The sequence below is a fragment of the Barbatula barbatula genome (assembly GCF_947034865.1).
Source record: "Barbatula barbatula genome assembly, chromosome: 22".
NCBI classification, from domain to species: domain Eukaryota; kingdom Metazoa; phylum Chordata; class Actinopteri; order Cypriniformes; family Nemacheilidae; genus Barbatula; species Barbatula barbatula.
In genome coordinates this window covers 16,217,334-16,236,437 of record NC_136785.1, presented here as the reverse complement: position 1 = coordinate 16,236,437, position 19,104 = coordinate 16,217,334, and the positions used below count along the sequence as shown (strand labels likewise).

Here is a 19,104-nt window from a genome sequence, read left to right as displayed (position 1 = left end):
ACTCGAATCTGTCAAGAGACCACCGATGTCACAATTCAATATAAACTAAAACGACAGGTCAAATTCTTCCAAAACCAAATTCACATTAATTTATCATCTTTAGGCCATTATTGTATGCCAACAATTGTCCAATGTGTGTCTATTTCTATTTTACCTTTGAAGACACATCTGAGACGATGCTAATGCTTAAAACGTAGCAAAACTTTATGTTTGTCTAGTCGTATTTGATTTTAAGGTGTCTCAGAATTATTTCTCGCAAGCATCTGTTTTTATTGCATCTCGCAGTTACAGTAAGTAGGTGAAATAAAAAACACGATTTGTTTTTACACAGTTTATTCTAGAAATGTTTGATAGATAAAAGGCACAATCAAGTCATAAAAAAAGTGAAGTGGATGGAATTTCACCAAAGAATTTGTAAAAAGTGCACCTTACTGAAAATGAACGATAAATCAAAAAACTGCTAGATTTATGAATTTCCGTTCTCAAACTTTCAGGTCACATTTGAATAGTTGCACTTATACAAACACAGATACACCATCCTCGACACACATTGCTTACAAACCTCAGAACTAGAAAGGATAAATGCATAGATATCCTTAATTTAAGAAGCGTTACCAACAAACAAACACACAAAAAACAAGGTCTTATGGGTCAGATAAACTAGAAAAGAAACCGCTTCAAGTTCCTGAGGTATCTTTGAAGACAGCTTATAACCCTCAGTACTTATAGACTGTTTTGGCAGGTACTGTGAACTTAAACAATTGCACATTTAACATTTCGCTCTAAAGTTTCTAAATGACTATTCTTGAAGTGACTCATTTCAATGACTTGGGGTATTAAAAAGATTGGGGTAATAATGCAGTCATACGCAAACAGTTGTGAAGAGATTCTTATTGCTTTACGACAGCATGAGACAGAATTACATGTGTTTTTATGTGTGGACCGAACACGTAGCCTATGACACCGCTGCCTCCATGGTCACAGATCGTCCTGAAATAGCAGCGACACGTCTCCAGACATCACATGTCTGGATATTCAACTTCTTACAGTATGTGTAAGTGAGCAACTGATAGGCCTCTAAGGTCTACTTGAATGTAACTTTAAACTGTCGGGTTGCAAATCATATTAAAATCATTAAAAGCTCTTTTAAAAAGAAAGTTGATTAAACATAACATTTGTAAAATAAATGCACAGTGAGATCTTCTACAGTGCAAAGAGGTTTACATGACACTAGTTCAGTTCACACATAATCATACGGTTAATATCATTGATGTTGAAATTCTCTGTCACACACCGTCATTACATGAGGCACTGTTTTAACTGTAAAAAGTGCATTTGAGAGTAAGCAGTAGCACCACTTGTTTAGTATGAGGTCATTTCTCGCAGCTGGTATCTCACTTCCTCCTCCTTCCGCAGTATTTGCCTTGACACCCAGCGCCTCCTGCAAGAAAAGACACAGACAGACAGAAAAAATTGAATTTGTTTAATAAATACTTAAATCATATAAGTGCATTTTAGAGAAATTAACTGTTAGATTTTTTAATAATTTTTTATATTTCCCACTTAAAATAACCGTTAAATTATTTTAAAATAATAAAAATATATATTTAAAGAATGTATGTTTTGCTGCATGAACCAGAAAAAAAGGTTGTTATATTTTTATTAGCACAAAAAAGCCAGGTTGTTTTCAAAAACGGACAAACCCAACTATTGGTTGGGTTCTAGTAACCTATGTTGGCTTGTTTTAGCCCAACATTAATGATTCAAACCACTGGACTTTTGATCCAAATATGAGTTGAAAACAATCGAGCATTTTCAGTGTAAATTTGCTTACGTACCTCTGTAGCCTCCCCCACCTAGAAAACCTTGAAGTGCTGCATATTTGGCTGCTTTCGCTAAAAAACAAAACATAAAACACACATTTAAAAGCGGTGAACAGACCAGCACACAAAACCACAAGAAACATGTGGTCTGTGAATAACGGATGGGCATTTATCAAACGGTTAAGCACACTTCACTGGTGTACTGTGTAAAAGTCTTACATTGTTGAGGCGTAAGTGGCGCACTTCCAGCTCCACCTGCACCAGCACCACCATATCCTACATCACACAATTAAAACACATGTCACACCTGCACAGGGAAACGCGACTTACACATACAACCAAAACTTTAGTAAATTGACTTAAAATAATTGACCCAATGCATTTCTGCTCTTTATTACCTGGATATGGTTGTTGATAAGCACCACCAGGACCCACACCAGTGCCATATCCTGGCACTACACCGCCTGTAAGATGAATAGATCACTGTGACTCTACGTATATGCAGAGGTTGGATCCTTCCAACATCTTCATGCAAGCATTCAAGAGAAACTTGAAAGAAAATTAAAAGATGATGTAATGACTGACCTGGCTGATAGCCTTGACCACCCAAGGCACCTGTGCCAAAACCTATATTGAGGGCAGAGGAAGAAAATCATGGGTAAGCTAACATAATCCATTCATCTGATATAAAGTGACCAGATTACTTAACAGGAAGAATAAAACAGCCTGTTAATACTTTAAAACAGATTATATACATGTAAATGCGTAAATGAATGTACCTGTTTTACCAGGTTTCCCTGCTCCTGCCCCAACTGGGTACCTGAGACCTGAAAAAAAAACATATCAAAATGAAGACCTTTTGCTTTAGACATTTAAATAAATTCCCACAAAGTATGAAATCTAATCACATTATAGTAAAGCATACTCTTGTATATAATATAAATATGATAATGCAAAATATAACTGTTAAATACGATGTCTATATGCTTAAACAATGTACATCCAGTCCCTAATGGACTTCCAGCACCTCCGCCTGGGATCCCACCAACTCCTCCAAGACCACCCCCAGTTCCAGCTCCACCCAAACCTCCATACCCTACAATAACGACAATAACACAATACACATTTTTGCATCTGCCAGCAGTCAAGCTAAATTACTAAGTTTATTAATTGAAAATAGCATGTGATTTGACATTATAATTCATTATAATGATGTTTTATATAGTATAAAACAGGAATCAGATTTTCCAGGTTTTCCAGCGCCTAAACCTGGATATGACGAAATGCTATGAGTGGTGTGCTTTTATAAACTGTTCCCTGTCTTCCTTTCATATGGCTTAAATCCATCAAAAACTGAAACTACTTCAAATAGCAAAAGAAAACGAATTAAAGATGTAAAAACTAACACATTACACACAAAAGCAACACTTAAAAGATCTTACCTCCAAGTCCTCCCAGACCACCTTGGCCAGTACCATAACCACCAGGTACTGTTCCATATCCACCTGGACCTCCCAAACCCCCAAGGGTGCCTCCTGCTCCATAAGCTGCCACCGAAGCAAGATCAAATAATACATTTATCTTGGGTTATGAAATGCTTGAGATGTTCGTCATTTGCTTTGAATAAACATGTGCTAAGTGACTAATGTGAAATGAAATTGTAAAAATGTTTTCGGGTACTTTTTCCTGGTTTGATGCCCACTGCAGCACCACTTGGAAACCTGAGGCCTGAAAAACATTAGAGGACACAGTGTCAACAAGACCATGTTATCTCCCCTAGTGCATAAAATAACAAGAAAACAAATATACCGGTTCCTGGCAGGATCCCACCAGGTCCTAAACCTCCAATTCCACCATAACCTAGAGCAGATTTACAAATCCTTACACAGGGGACATTTCATAACATTTAAATGTATTTACCAAGTGTATCACGTCTTTTTAAAACTCCAAAAACATAAAAAAATGGATTAAAGTTGTAATTACTTTTGCCTGGTTTCTGCACTCCAACTGTGCCGGAACCCCCTGGTACAAGACCAGCACCTCCTGGTATAAGGCCAGCACCTCCTGGTATAAGGCCACCGCCTCCTGGTAACAGGCCACCACCTCCAGGCAGAAGACCTGCTCCTCCAACTCCAGTTGGACCAACACCTCCAACACCCAGAGTTCCTGCTCCAACTGTACCGCCATAAACTATAAACAAAATCAAAATAATTTTTCTGTTAATATAAACATTTTATATCATTTTTTTAAAAGGTTCAATATTTATGAAGTGAGGTAGTCAATATGTTTAAGATATATAACCTTTAGGAGGTTTAACTACACCAACTCCGACTCCTCCTGGACCTGTGCCTACACTTCCAAGTCCTCCGTCAATAGTGCCTGGGGTGTCTCCACGTCCAGCAATTGCGCCACCTCCAATAACTACAGTAACAATAAATTAAAAAAACATAACCATGCAGGACAGAGGGAATCGATATGTTCTATTGTGTATGTAAACTATTGTATACAAACCTGGGGGTTTAAGTGGTTTGGCTCCTGGTAGCGTCCCACCGTCACCAACTCCTAAGCAAAAACAAAATGATTTACTTGTAGTCATTGACATTAACACTGGTTAATGATTATGAGCTTGCACATACACCAAATCTATTTTAATAACTGATGTGTCCAGCATATACCATCCCAATTCTCTTTACCACATAACATGAATGGTAATGCATTTAATATCAGAGTTGAATATTATGTCAGAATTGTATTATTAATGATAAATATTAAGCATGCCAAATATTTCAAAATGCAATAAAAAGCTAAATGCGCAAGCTAAACTCCCTTTGGATGAATGCGTTATAAACAGTAGGCTACTGTATATTCGCATGCAGAGAGACTCATGCACCGCTAGAGGTCGCTGCTGTAACATTAACATCTGCTGTTTCACAGTGAAAATAAACAGCTCCTGCTCCAATTTGTTTAATCTTTGTTAGGTTATAAGACCAAATCTTACTCTCTGGTTATGGTACTCCCGTTCCACCTGCAAGACTGTGTTACTATCCTCCTATATTAAACTATATTAATAAACGACTCACCGGCAGCAATAGTAGTGGATAAATCATAGATAATACACACCTTGAGCAGATCCAGTCACATCTAAAACGTAAATTAAGTATTTGGTTAATCATTTTGTGATTACGTTCACACAACGTACCTCTCTTTTCAAAACTAATAAGCAATCTCAAGAGTTCTTTCCTTTTTGGAAATTGATGCCTCAGCCATTGCCGACGTTATGTTATAGAAAAATATGTTTAGGTGCATACTAACTCTAGTGAACAGTTTTATATTAATATATTTTATATGTACACACTTGGAGAAATACCATAGGCTTCAACAGTTAAGATGAAAATTGTCAGTAGACAATGAAGTGTAATTCAATATAGGCTAATGCAGAACCTGGTAATCTCCTGTTTGATTCTTTTTAGTGGTATAGAAAACAAATCGATGATATTATGGTGCAGGGTAATCCAGTCTTTCCTCTGATCAAATTAAAATTCAAAATAGAGAATTTATAGAGGGTCCTCCAAGAAAATGTCTGCCATTTCCACAAATATATTTTAAGCTTTTGTGGCTTGAAGCAATGTTTTATTTTATGCAAAGTTAAGTCACAAAGTCCCAGATGTGAAGTAAATACATTGACTAAACATAGATAACAAAACAAAACGTGTACCTGGTTTTCCTCCAGCTAGAATGGGTATTCCTGTCCCAGTAACTCCATCAAGACCATCCGTTACACCTTCAAAGACAAATAAAAGAGAAAGTATACAGAACTATTAAATAGCACCCTATACAGATCCATCCAGTTTACTGTAGGAAGTGAAATATTCTGATGCTCTATTCTGATGTATTTATTTGGGGGACACTAAGGAACATCACAGTGTACAATGCCAAGTACAAGCAAGATTAGTACACAAGCTTGAGCAGAAGAAATTTTTAAGAGATATAGTTTGTTTATGGATCAGTCAAGTGTTTGCAGAAGAGTGCGTCTTCAGCTGTAGTCTCAGCAGATCGGGTGGAGGTCAACAGCTCATTCCACCAGTGAGGAACAGGAGGAGTGAAGGTTCTTAATTTAAATGCGTATCTCCCCCGGACCACCTCCAATAGACCCACCTGATCCTTCTATTGATCCTCCAGATTCTGTGAAGTTAAAATGATTAAAAATAAAACTAGCAGCTGAAAGGTGAAAGCACCTTTTTTCTTAAAATGTCAAAATGACTTTTATTTTATCTTAAAGGGATAGTTCAACCAAAAATGAACATTTTGTCATCATTTACTCTTGGCATTTCAACCTGTATGACTTTCGTTCTTCTGCAGAACACAAAAAAAGATATTTTGAAAAAGTTGGTAACAGAACAACTTGCATTGGTTTTGTGAATGGGTGCCAGTTAAGCACATTCTTCGAAATATCTTCTTTTGCAGAAGAAATTACATGAGAGTGAGCAAATAATGACACTTTTTTTTGAGGGTGGGATAATATCACTTAAATATTAAGTCCACAAAATAATTTGCTTAGTAATTTGCATTGCCTGGAGATTTACACTACAATATTTCTATAAAGCTTAGTGTATGTTTCAAAGTTTAATTTTGGGGTTATGATTATGATACAATACAGATGTTCGGTTTGTAATCCAAAATCCAGATTAGCATTTTCAACCCATGCATTTTGGCATTTTCCATGCATAGATTACCCATAAAATGTTTCTCCATTTTTAACCACATGTGTAGAATGGACCAAAGAGAAGTGACATTTTCTTACCAGTCTTGGGAGCTTTAGTTCCACCTGCAGATTAAACAACACATTGCAATTTGAATGCTGTAACATTTGGCTAATAGACAATATCATATCTCAAATAGTAAGGAAGTAGCCTAAATAATATATTACTCAATTCACATAGTTTCTACTGGAAAATTAAATGTGAATGCTTATATCTGTTATATATTGAATTGATACTCTATGGCTTGAGACCTTTATGTCGTTTTTATAAAAGAAGAATACATTACTGGTGTGCATCTCGAGACGAAACAATGGCACTGATATATCTTAAGATATTTCTGGGCAAGATATCTTCAGTTAAGACCGGTCACACATTCATTTTAGTCCGGGACTAGCCTTAAGCCTTATCTGTGAAACCGGACCTATAAGTCTTGATCAAAAAAAGTAACTCACCTTGATGTTCTCCAACACCACTTGTTCCATCAGGGATGCCAATCACTAGTGCCAAGTAAGACTCAGTGTTATGAAACTATTATGGATAGTACACCCAAGCATATTCAGGTCATTTTCAAAAATTAACTTCCTTACCTCCATCAACTCCAGGTTTAAGGCGATCTGCGCCGGTAGAGACTGTACTGCCTGGAATAGCTGTTCCTCCAAGGGCACTACCTGGCACCACTGGTTTTAAAATGAGAAACAGAATTGTAAAACCATTCGAGAGATACCTCATTGGATAAAGAACGAACACTCACCATATTTGTCTGCCTTGGTACCAGCTATACCTCCAGCCCCACCTAATGTAGAAATAGTAATTAGTTCTGCATGCAATTCAAATCTCTTTAGTCTCGTTTCTCCAGTAACCACCTACCAGGTCCAACTCCTGTGGCACCACCTACACCAGTTCCAGGTACTAAACCACCTAACACATTTCCAGTCCCACCAACAGGTTGTCCTGTTTGATACAGATACATGAGATTAAATCTACATGTTTGCATGTACGCACTTTATTACAGTCTTTGAAATATCAGCAGTAAGTTGTTTACCATATTTAGGTGGTTTTGCACCCCCATAACCTTCAGATTAAAATATTAGAAAACAGCAGGTTCAGAACCAAACAGTTTAGTTATTAGTGCATGACTGTGTGCATATTTTAAAGGAATGTTAAATCTTTACCTCCGTAACCCCCATATCCAGTACCGGTCCCGATCCCTCCAGGCAGAACTGAATTAAAGAAGTTGTTTAATTAGCATTTCAAAAAGTTAATGTTGAAGTTAGGACTCGAGCTTGGTCTGCAAAATGTTTACATTTAAATGTGGGGATCTTAATATAGAAAAAACAACTGAATGTTTAATTTGCTTTGAAGGCTTAAAGGAATAGTTCACTAAAAATGAAAACGATCTTGTAATTTGCTCATCCTCATGCCATCCCGGGTGTCCATGTCTTTCTTTATTCAGTTAAACTCTACTGGAGTTATAATACATAATATGAAGGCTCTTCCTGTCTTTTTGCTTCTGCATGTGTATATTCTCGCATGAACTTTGTGTGTCTACATCACGTGTGAAACTTCAAAATCAGTTTCCCTGTGCATTAGAACATTAGGAAGAGCCGATATTATAACTCTGATTGACTTCAGTTGATAAAAAGGAAGTAATGAGGGTGAGTAAATTATGACACAATTTTCATTTTTTGGTGAACTTTTCTGTTAACAAACCTCCTGGGCCTGCTGCCACTCCTGTTCCAGCTCCCGGCACGCCTCCTGCTCCTAACACTCCTCCAGAACCAGGTAAACCTGTCAAAATATGTATGTGTTAAAAAACTAAACCTTTTATAGTCGACCGAGTCAAAAAGTATTATTTTTAAATATCACTTGGTAATAACTATTATTAAATATGTAAAATATATGCTTAATATGTACATTTACCTTTACAATGATGCAGTTTAAAATATAACATGTTTGTTTATGTTATTGATATATATATAACAAATCGTAAACCACTGTTGAACTGTGCAAAATAATTGTAGCTGTTTGTAAATGTACTGTATGCACTGTAGTGTATTTTCACATGCCATATTTAGCTGCTTTTGATCCAGGTCCATATCCTTTAAGGCAATATATGTAATAAACAAATTGAAATTAAAGATCAGTAAACCATGAATAGAACACTTCCTCCTATGCCTGCGTAAACTACAACATCTTTAAATTACCTCCAATGCCTGTTCCATAGCCAGGCACAAGCCCTCCTATGCCTCCTGTTCCAGCAACACCACCACCGGGCAATCCTGTTCCAACCCCAAATCCAGCTCCAGGAACTCCTGCAGTACCAGTACCATAACCACCAGCTGGCCCTACGCCTGTTCCAACTCCGGGAACTCCTCCACTCCCACCTGGACCTAAACATTGGTTTAAAATAATTGATCAACTCGTTGAAGAAGTGTGCTGAATTACTGTATATTGATTTATAATAGCCTACCATATTTTAAGGCCTTGGGTCCACCTGGATATGCTGCATTCAAAGTGTGATAAAAAAATTCAATTTCTAAGCAGGAGAAAACAACACACAATCCTTAAATTGGATATATAATGCAGTGGTTGTCAGCATACCTCCAGAGCCAGGTCTGTATCCTCCAGCAGGTACACCTCCTGGTCCATAACCACCAACAGGAACCCCTCCTTGTCCATAACCACCAACAGGCACCCCTCCTTGTCCATAACCACCAACAGGCACCCCTCCTTGTCCATAACCACCAACAGGCACCCCTCCTTGTCCATAACCACCAACAGGCACCCCTCCTTGTCCATAACCACCAATTGGTACTCCTCCAGAAACAGCTCCACCAACACCTGGTACTGCTCCTAACCCTGTTCCACCAGCTCCCACAGGAACTCCTTTTTGGATCAAAATGTTTGGATATAATTTGGTGTATTTTTTTAAATGGTTTCAAAACCTCGAATTATGGAATATTTAACCTTTCCCTACCATATTTGCGAGCTTTGGCCCCAGCATATCCTGGAATTTCAAAAGTAGACATATTTAGACATTAGTGCAATGATACTGCATTGCTTTAAGCTGTTTAATTTTTGTTTATTGTGACACTTTTCAATCTTTCAGCTAAGATTTTTTTAAGGGCCGATTCACATCGTCTTTTGCGCGCACAAGTTCCTTATTGTAAATATAGACATGCTGTCGCGACGCCCCCGTTTTTATAGGCGCATCGGTGCCACATCGAGATGAAAATATTCCAAAATATTCCACGCGCACAACATGAGAAAGCAGTGCGGCTCGTGCAATTGTGTTCTCTCAAAATGCACACGATTAAGGAATTTTTGTAAAAACTATTTACATTTTCTCAGACCTATTCCTATTTTAAAATAATCCCTGTCCAGGTGTTACGTCCTACGGTGTAATTTTATTTTTATATTATTATTTTCTTTGTCTATGCTGTGTTTCCGACCACTAGGTGGCAGTAGTGGTGGGTTTTGCTTTCCATGTTTTTTTTTGTGTGCAGAACCAGCTGAAGGTGATCTCCTTGATTGAAAACAGCTCCTCTTGCGTTGGTCGCCTTCTCAATAAAAGCTTTAAAGCCTGACGGATCTCGAGAGAGAAGGGCAGCAGTGTGTTGTTTCTTCTTTGTTGTTGTGGCTGCTTACTACTGGTTGTATATTTTGATTAAGTCTATGCTTTATGATTGCTCAGTGGTGACTGACCTAGCTAACTGTCAAGTTGTGTTTTTTTTTTATTGCTGTGTTGTTATTTTCGTAAACATTGCTATATTGAGATTGAATCTAATTTTTAAAACTGAACCTCTGTCTTCCGTTCCCCTGTAAATTTTGTACAAATACCTAAACTGGGAAGTCTAGGGAGTGGGTGCCCTTTTGTTTATTTACTGAATTATTTTCTCCTGTTTAAAGTAGAGAGGGAGTCAGGAAGATGTTCTTTGTTGTTTATTTCCTTTGATTTTCAATAAGGTAAGATTAGAATTTGGCCCTATAGTTTGAGGCTCTTTGTTTAATGTATTTTATTTGGGCTTGTTCTCCCACTCCTGAAGTCTGATAACTTCCCAAATGGTGTTACATAAATACATTTGTGTAACACATTTCTGTTATCTCTGGTGTAATTCTAGGAGACAGTTTTTTTTTTTTTTTTTAGTTCTTAATGACGTTTTCTCCTAACCTAGACTGGGAGGAACGTAACACCAGGTGACCTCCCCATTAAGTTGCATTTTAATTTGGAGATAATACTAATGTACCTCCAGGTCCCAAACCACTTCCAGGAACAACTCCTGGTCCATAGCCAACACCTGGAATTGCTCCTTGTCCTGCACCTGTCCCCCCTGGTCCCAAACCAGCACCTGGTAGTCCACCAACAGCTGGAGCAAATCCAGGTCCTGGGTTTACACTTGCACCGGCACCTCTGAGTAGGGCTAAAAAAAGTCAAAGCAGAAATTTAGGTCATAAGTACTGTCAACAGAATAGTGAATTTCCTTGACAGAGCTGTACTGCACATTGAAGTTTTAAATAAAAGGCAAACTCTTGCCCCTACCATATTTACGGGCTTTTGCATCTGCTCCGTAGCCTGCAGAGCATCAGAGTATTAAAAATGTAAACCCCCAAAACAATTGAATTGATAAAGTACAGAATGATTGTATCCTTTGATACCTGTTCCAGCACCAGGAAGTCCTCCAGCTCCTCCACCAGGCAGTACACCAGTCCCAAGTCCACCACCAGGCAGTACACCAGTCCCAAGTCCTCCACCAGGTAGTACACCAGTCCCAAGTCCACCACCAGGCAGTACACCAGTCCCAAGTCCACCACCAGGTAGTACACCAGTCCCAAGTCCTCCACCAGGTAGTGCCCCAGTTCCAAGACCACCACCTGGTAGGGCTCCAGTACCTAAAGTCCCCCAAGGTCTTCCAAGCTGAGCTACAAAGAATAATAAAATCTCAATGTAGGTGCAGGGATTGAACAAAATAATATGAAAACCCATTGTTGTAACACTGCGTCCTAACCAAATGCTACCTGATAAGGTTCCTGCGATAAGCAATATTTTTGTCCACACTGAATGTGAAAAGAGGTGGGACGCAAAAATCATCACAAAACAGAGCTCTGTTCACCCTCTCGCGCCAAAACCATTTCTAAAAATAGAAACCCGTGTCTTGTTGCGTATCGCTACCGTGTCTGCTTAGGACAAAATATCTGAAAATATACCTTTTATTGGTGTAGCTGCGTTGCATTTGGTTAGGTTTGGTTAATATTACTTGTGTAAAGAAAAAATCTTTACTAAGGTTTCTAGGTTTATGCCAAAACAAGTTTTTAAACAGGATGTGTTCATGTTTCTTTTTGTACTTTTGTAGCTAATTGAAAATGTGGTATGTATGGTGTTTTACCATATTTCCTTGCTTTGGCTGCAGCATATGCTGAAACACAAAACAATTGTGGCAATTACTACGTTGTCAATATTCATTAACTTTCACTAAAAACGCATCTAATATTCGTATTTCAAGTGTCAAGCTATCTACCATCAGGACTAACTCCAGGTCCAGCTCCAAGACCACCAGCTCCTAAACCAGAACCAGGAAGTCCTCCAGCACCAAGACCACCCACTCCCAAACCAGAACCAGGAAGTCCTCCAGCACCAACACCACCTACTCCCAAACCAGAAATAGGAAGTCCACCAGTCCCTATCCCTGAAGCTGAAAAATAAGCAATCAAAAAATTTGAAATAAGATCTTCTGTTTTTGTATTTGCTGAGATTGTTGAGATTCAGCTGTGTTATTGTATATAACCTGCGTCTTGAAGTTTTCTTACCATATTTCCGAGCTTTTGCGGCAGCTCCTGGTGAAAGAGTTTCATCTGATATTAGATAACTTTAGGAAGGTTTTACACAAAGAGCTTCTTTGATTTTCAATAATCCAGATATCTTTCTATTCTAAATTTGTAATTTGTGCTAATCAAGAATTAATCACCAGGATAGGTACCACCAGCTCCAGGATAGACTCCAGTGCCGGCACCAGGTACACCACCCACTCCAGGTACACCTCCTACTCCGGGTACACCGCCCACTCCGGGTACACCTCCTGCTCCTGGTACAGTTCCTACTCCCGGTACACCGCCTAATCCAGGCACCCCACCTGCACCAGGTACGCCACCTATTCCAAGTCCTCCACCTAGTCCAGGCACAACACCAGCACATAAAAAGACAATATTACATTGTCTAAACATTTTTCTTTAAAATACACTATTATTATTGTACTCAAACAGTCTTATTTGACATGGCTTACCATACTTGGCAGCTTTAGCCTGAGACTTTGCAGCAGTTTTACCTTGAATAAACAAAGAAATAGGAAAATTACATACCTTATGAAATATAAATCTGTTTTATAAAAATTTGTATCTAAACCAGTTTAATATCTGTACCAGATATAATGTATGATGAGTATAGATAGTAATTTGGTTGAAGAATTTAAATAACTATGGGGTAAATGGATGTATTGTCCATTGATACCTGCAGACTTTGGAGAGATGAGTGGATATCCCTGGAATATGCCTGGTAATTGCTGACCAAAGCCACCACGGCCTCCTTCGTGACAAAAGATGAATTAGCTTATTCTGATATAATTACTTAGATTTCATACTTATCTAAATAACTGTTTTTGTCAATTACCACTGGCTCCAAGTGCATCTTGACCAAACTGACCTGTAAAATGAAAAATGAAAAGAGAATTTTTAATTGCTGAATAAATAAGTAAATTGACCAGTGATTAAAATAAGCTCACCAGTTTGAGATCCAGTTGCTACACCTGGCAGAACACCTCTACCACCAAAACCTTATTAAAAACCAAAAATATTGTTAATCTTTATACATAATTGTAGAACACATAGAAACATGCAGGCACAATGAAATATTCACCCACCTTGTCCAGGAACAATACCCCCTTGGTAGAGACCAGGAATTCCAATGCCTTGTTGAGTTATAGCAAGAGAGAATACAGAATCAACACTCACATCAAAGATTTGTTAAAGCTGTTCAAACAAAGTCTCCACACTAGTTACCTGGCACTGGTGCTTTCCCAGGTTTTCCAACTTTGATCCCAGTACCTGTCCCAGTTCCAGCTCCTGGTAATCCAGTTTGAGGGAGAAATTGTGCTAGGATCAATAAAGGATTAAACTGTTACAAGCTTTTGATAGTAATATTTCAGAATATTTAATTATGCCATTCAAAACTCACCTCCACCAGGTCCAACTCCTGCTCCTGCTCCTCCAAGCCCAGTTCCAGTTCCACCGGGTCCAAATCCAGCCCCACCTGGACCAACTCCTGCACCACCGGGCCCAACTCCTGCACCACCTGGGCCAAATCCAGCCCCACCTGGACCAATTCCTACACCACCGGTCCCAACTCCTGTACTACCTGGGCCAAATCCAGTCCCACCAAATGCTGGGCCTCCAAATCCCCCAGGCCCACCATAACCTACATTTTGACAATTGAGGATAAATACAGTTTGACAACATCTGCATGCCAATATGCTTCTCAAGTTCTATCAAGTTTCTCTAAAATTGTGTTTCTCAAAATCTTTGTCTTCTGCAGAAGATAATGTACATTGTTATTTTAACATTGTTATGCAATTTTTAATAGTAACATTTTTATGAAGCTGACTATAATTCTGAATAATGGTGATGGTGATCAGTGTGTCCACTGTAAGTCCTACCAGGTTTTCCAGGTTTTCTGCCTGCTCCTGTGACAGAGTACAATTATGTATGTCAATATAAACACAGGTAAGCAAATAAATACTAAAAGAAAAAGAAGTGTAGGGAAATTTACTATATACAAAAAGAGATTTTACCAGTTCCGAAGCCACCAGGTCCAACACCACCTGGTACAATGCCACCAGGTCCAAAACCACCTGGTCCAAAACCACCTGGTCCAACACCACCAGGTCCAAAACCACCTGGTCCAGCACCACCAGGTCCAGCACCACCAGGTCCAACCCCTCCTGGGCCATAGCCACCAATACCTCCATAGTCAAGAAAATTGTTTAAATAAAATAACATTTTAATATAATAAAGCTACCAAAATGTTAACTTAATTTTAAATCTCTAAGGTTAAAACATTCCAGCTGATTACTTACCTATTTTGTAGGGCTTTCCACCCACACCTAAAAACAGGAACAATAACTGAATTAAGCAAAATCTTATGTATTTAAGATAACTTTATCACAATCAAAAGACAGATATTTATTATTTAATTTAATTCTCACCTGTTCCTGCTCCTCCAAGACCGATTCCACCAGGACTAACCCCTCCAACACGATTTCCAGCACCCAAACCAGTACCTAGACCTGCACCACCATACCCTAGCAAAGAAACAACTTATGAATGAGTTTTTGTTTATAATATAATAATGATAATGCTAAATACTCATAATATTAATAAGTCTTCCAAATTAAACCCACAGGGTAAGCCTCCGATGCCAGTACCCCCAGGTCTGAGTCCAAGGCCACCAAGACCTCCAGTGATGGGAATACCTTGACCTCCATATCCTGTTTGTAAAACCAAGACTGTTGTTAACTGTAATAACAGCGAACGTGTCATTTGCTTAATACATGCAGTTAGTCCAACACAATCTCACAAGAATTTATAACTTTAGCTATAAGTATGATTTGTTTTTGCGTCAGTGAGATTAGGTTTAGGGGAGAGGCTTCAATATTGCTTTTTTTCTAATAATTGTATGTTTTTGTATGAGTCACATTATACAAATTCATACAAAGTAGCAACCTTGAAAAAGTTAAGAATTCCTACGAGATCAGATTGGTTGGTCACTCTACAAATTGCAAATATATGGGAATACTTTTGTTGCTTTCAGCTCACCTGGTTTAGGAGGTTTGCCACCAACACCTACAGACAAATACATGAAACGTTTGTTTTTCAAAAATACTTTGAATTGTCATGTGGATTAAGAAAAAAAATTTTGACCATGGTTTGCACTGAGGATGCTAAATTAATTAAAAATCATTACCTGCTCCAAGGCCTGTAGTTCCAAAACCAGCACCAGGTCCAATGCCTCCTGGTCCTATGCCACCAGGTCTAATGCCTCCTGGTCCTATTCCTCCAGGACCAACTCCTCCAAGACCAGCACCTGGTCCAGTTCCAGCTAGACCTCCATATCCTCCTGTAATATGGCAAAACTATCTTCATACCTGATATCAATTTATTGGCAATTGCCAATAAATACAATAACAATACCATAATCTGTATTGGCCAACATATTACCTTTGACAATCTTTATTAATAATATGAATCTAGAAATGTAGCATGCTGTAACCACATACCTGTTTTAGGTGGCTTGACAAATTGCCCTGTGGAAGAAGGTCATATATGTTAGTATAGTAGTACTTTTTGTCCTCTTTAGTGAATATTACTTAATCAATCAATATTTTTATTTTAAAACAATATCTAAATACTGCAAGACAGATTTAAAGTGGAATAAAAAAGAAAGAAAGACTCACCAGCACCAAGTCCTCCAGTACCATAACCACCAGGACCAACTCCGCCTGGGACAAGACCTCCAACAACCTGTCCTCCAGGAACTACACCACCACCTCCATAACCTATTAAAAAATTAGAGTAAACATAAAGGTTCAGTACCCGCAAAGAAGGCATAATGGTAACTTCCATTTTAAGTAAAGATACTGGTAAACAACTAGCTATGCAGGAATAATACTTATGGTTTGAAACCTGTAATTCCAACAACCTTTGAAAAGAGCCTTTTTAAAGCATCACAGACAAGATAAGTAAAGTACTGGCATAACATTTCAGGATATTTGTTGCCTCTAAAATACTAGTACATCTAAATAACAGTGTAAATACCCACCAGCTCCAGGTCTGATTCCAGTTCCCAGCCCTGTACCGAGAGTTCCACCAGGACCAGTTCCTACACCTAATTCAGTTCCAGCTCCTCCGGGGACTAATCCTGGCCCAAATCCTCCAGTCCCAACACCAGTCCCTAATCCAGCTCCAGTTCCGGCCCCTCCACCAGCTGGTATGTAGATTCCTAAGAGAAAAAGAGCACATTAATAAATCCTTGTATTAATGAGTTCAGTGCAATTCATGATGCTAGAGGAGAACATAAGGAACCATTTAGTTGTGATGATATCTGTGCCTGACCTTGTCCAAACTAATAAGAAAAGCATAAAATGAATAAGCAGCAGAGTATGCTAAACTATGAAGAGAATTAAGAGAATACAATAGGTGTTTTGTAAAACAGGATAACGTTTTAATAATAATGAGTCATCATTCGAGAAACATACATACATGCAAACTGTAGAAATGACCAAATCTGAAGAAATACTGTGAACATGACTTTAATTTAGTTTTGTGCCGCGATTCCATCATTTTAATTAAATAGTTATGTCTGACAATGCATATTAGGACCTCACTCCTGTAACACATTACCAGCTTATGAAGACCATTTTCTTCTCTCAGTTAGTACTGATGCCACATACCCAGGGGCTTATAACAAATCTCCACATCTAGTCTTTCATCTAAAGCCCTGAACAGCACTGAATGCAGTCCCAAAAGACATTGTGTTCTCTTGCCTGAATCACAGGACTGGTTAAGATTTTAAGGGATTGGGGAACAGAGAATAGATGTGAATCATATGGGGAGCAACATCCTTTAACCTTGTCCAAGAGCTTTGAACTAGAAAACAAAACTGTTCTCTTCCACAAACCCATTGGCAAAAGCATTAAGGTTGTTAGAGTATGATGTAATGATCTGGGCTAGAAAGTTGTTTGAGATCCTTTATTTTCCATAAACATGTCAAGTTGGAAACGTTTTAACAATTATATTTGCATTAACTATAAATCATGTGTTTTAATGTACTCCTCTTAATAATGATATGTTATAGAGTTATACATAAAATGTCCCTTATATGGGATAGATACTGTATTTTGATTGTAGATGTTAGTACTGTGGCTATGATAGGACACAGAGTCAAATCCCTAATGCCAAAACATTTGAATTCCAATCTTGATACCTAATGTTTTGTTTGTAACTTTTCCTCAATTTTCAGCCAGAAATATTGCCTCTCCTCCACAAAAATAGTTATGTTTTGAAAACCTAGCAGGAACTGGATCTCAGACATACCAATTGAACATAAAATAAACCTATTCTGCAACAATACATCAGCAATCCCTGAGAAGTTTTAATATAAGTTCCTTGCTTTTTCTACTACAATCCTTATGAAAGTAGCCATGACTACTACATGTGCTACAAGTAACTATTGTTTCACCTTTGTTTTTTTTGCAGTAAACCATGGTTATCCACAAGGTAGTCAATGGATAAAAAAACATGGTTACTATACTTTCGATATATAAAACGAATGCATGCATGGCTAATGCATGAAGAACACAGTCAACACAAGACAATCTGACTGTAGTCATGGACTGTCAACAGTGTGAGTGAGGGATGCGGTTGTTTCCATGGCTGCAGTACACCTGTAATGCAATAAGATAGAAAACCCCCTAAACGAGAATTCTGGAGACACCTTACCTCCTTGAAGGGAGGGTCTACACACCACCAGCAGTAGAAATCCGTGCAGGAGCAGAGGTACCTTTCTCCAAACCATCCTGCTCTGTAATATCCCTCTCCACTCCTAAACCGAGGGTTTTATCCCCCAAAACCAAATCACTGCACACCCGTGTCTTGAACAAGGAGGATAGGGGTGGGTGGGTTGGTGTAGGGGGGTCAGTATGAGGTATTTAAAAAAAAAGAAGAAACACTACGTAATTAGGGAAACCAACACACTTGAGTCTTGTACAATCGTGTTTTTTCAAGTCCCACCCCTAGCCCCCCTCCAAACGACTGGTGCGTTTATTTGGGTCACTTCTGCCAACACGAGCCAAAGCATTGGCCACAAAACAGAGAAAGATATTCAGGGAAAGAGAAAGAGAGAGGGGAATGGGATAAAAAAAGTTGAAACATTCTACCTCACCAAGAGAAGTGTTGCCTGCCAGATATTCTTTGGATTCCAACAGCACTTCTTTCTCCAATCAAAAGCAGAAACAAATCACACCAGATTCGTTTTTTTTTTGTGCGATATATTCTGTTCTGGGTAAGGAACATTTAGGGAGCAGAACCATCATTCACTCATTCATGGAGAAATATAATCTCACGTCAGAGGTTTAAATATTCTTGGCCCGGCTCCAGTTACGAGTCCTTGAGGAACACATGAAATCATGTGAGTGATGGAGAAACATGGAATGGGTGTGTATTGGAACACATTATTGAAGGTTGACAACACAGATTTCAATAAACTCTGCAGCCCAAACCATATCTCGAGTCTCAACTTGGGTGTTACCTTAGAAATCCTGAAGAATGGACTTTTGAATTAATAACACGTCCTTACAGCTCAATGTGCCCTGTGAGATAATGGAGGCTTTCAAGCAGGTCCAATACGTAAATAGACTTTGTAATGATGTGTATTTCTCTACTGAAGAGGGACTAATAAATCGCAATGAACTTCAAAA

General features: G+C 38.5%; 1 protein-coding gene across 1 annotated transcript; it reads right to left on the bottom strand.

Moving 5' to 3' along the window:
• Positions 1-325: 325 nt before the first annotated feature.
• elnb (elastin b) lies at positions 326-18,264 on the bottom strand. Its single transcript, XM_079487140.1, has 53 exons — positions 18,128-18,264; positions 16,449-16,628; positions 16,084-16,185; positions 15,907-15,933; positions 15,594-15,746; positions 15,446-15,472; positions 15,031-15,117; positions 14,836-14,931; positions 14,707-14,733; positions 14,422-14,592; positions 14,287-14,313; positions 13,809-14,048; positions 13,634-13,726; positions 13,495-13,542; positions 13,357-13,407; positions 13,245-13,277; positions 13,086-13,160; positions 12,862-12,903; positions 12,547-12,747; positions 12,389-12,415; positions 12,100-12,273; positions 11,968-11,997; positions 11,240-11,503; positions 11,124-11,156; positions 10,831-11,004; positions 9,561-9,590; positions 9,185-9,469; positions 9,054-9,086; positions 8,788-8,973; positions 8,650-8,682; positions 8,294-8,371; positions 7,756-7,803; positions 7,626-7,655; positions 7,451-7,534; positions 7,335-7,376; positions 7,171-7,260; positions 7,036-7,080; positions 6,625-6,648; positions 5,539-5,604; positions 4,944-4,964; positions 4,335-4,385; positions 4,125-4,244; positions 3,807-4,013; positions 3,633-3,683; positions 3,504-3,551; positions 3,266-3,370; positions 2,851-2,919; positions 2,603-2,650; positions 2,409-2,450; positions 2,222-2,287; positions 2,043-2,099; positions 1,839-1,895; positions 326-1,441 (listed from the first exon to the last, which is right to left on the bottom strand). The coding sequence occupies exons 1-53, from the start codon at positions 18,201-18,203 to the stop codon at positions 1,395-1,397; spliced, it is 4,521 nt and encodes a 1,506-aa protein (XP_079343266.1). The 5' UTR covers positions 18,204-18,264; the 3' UTR covers positions 326-1,394.
• Positions 18,265-19,104: the final 840 nt, after the last annotated feature.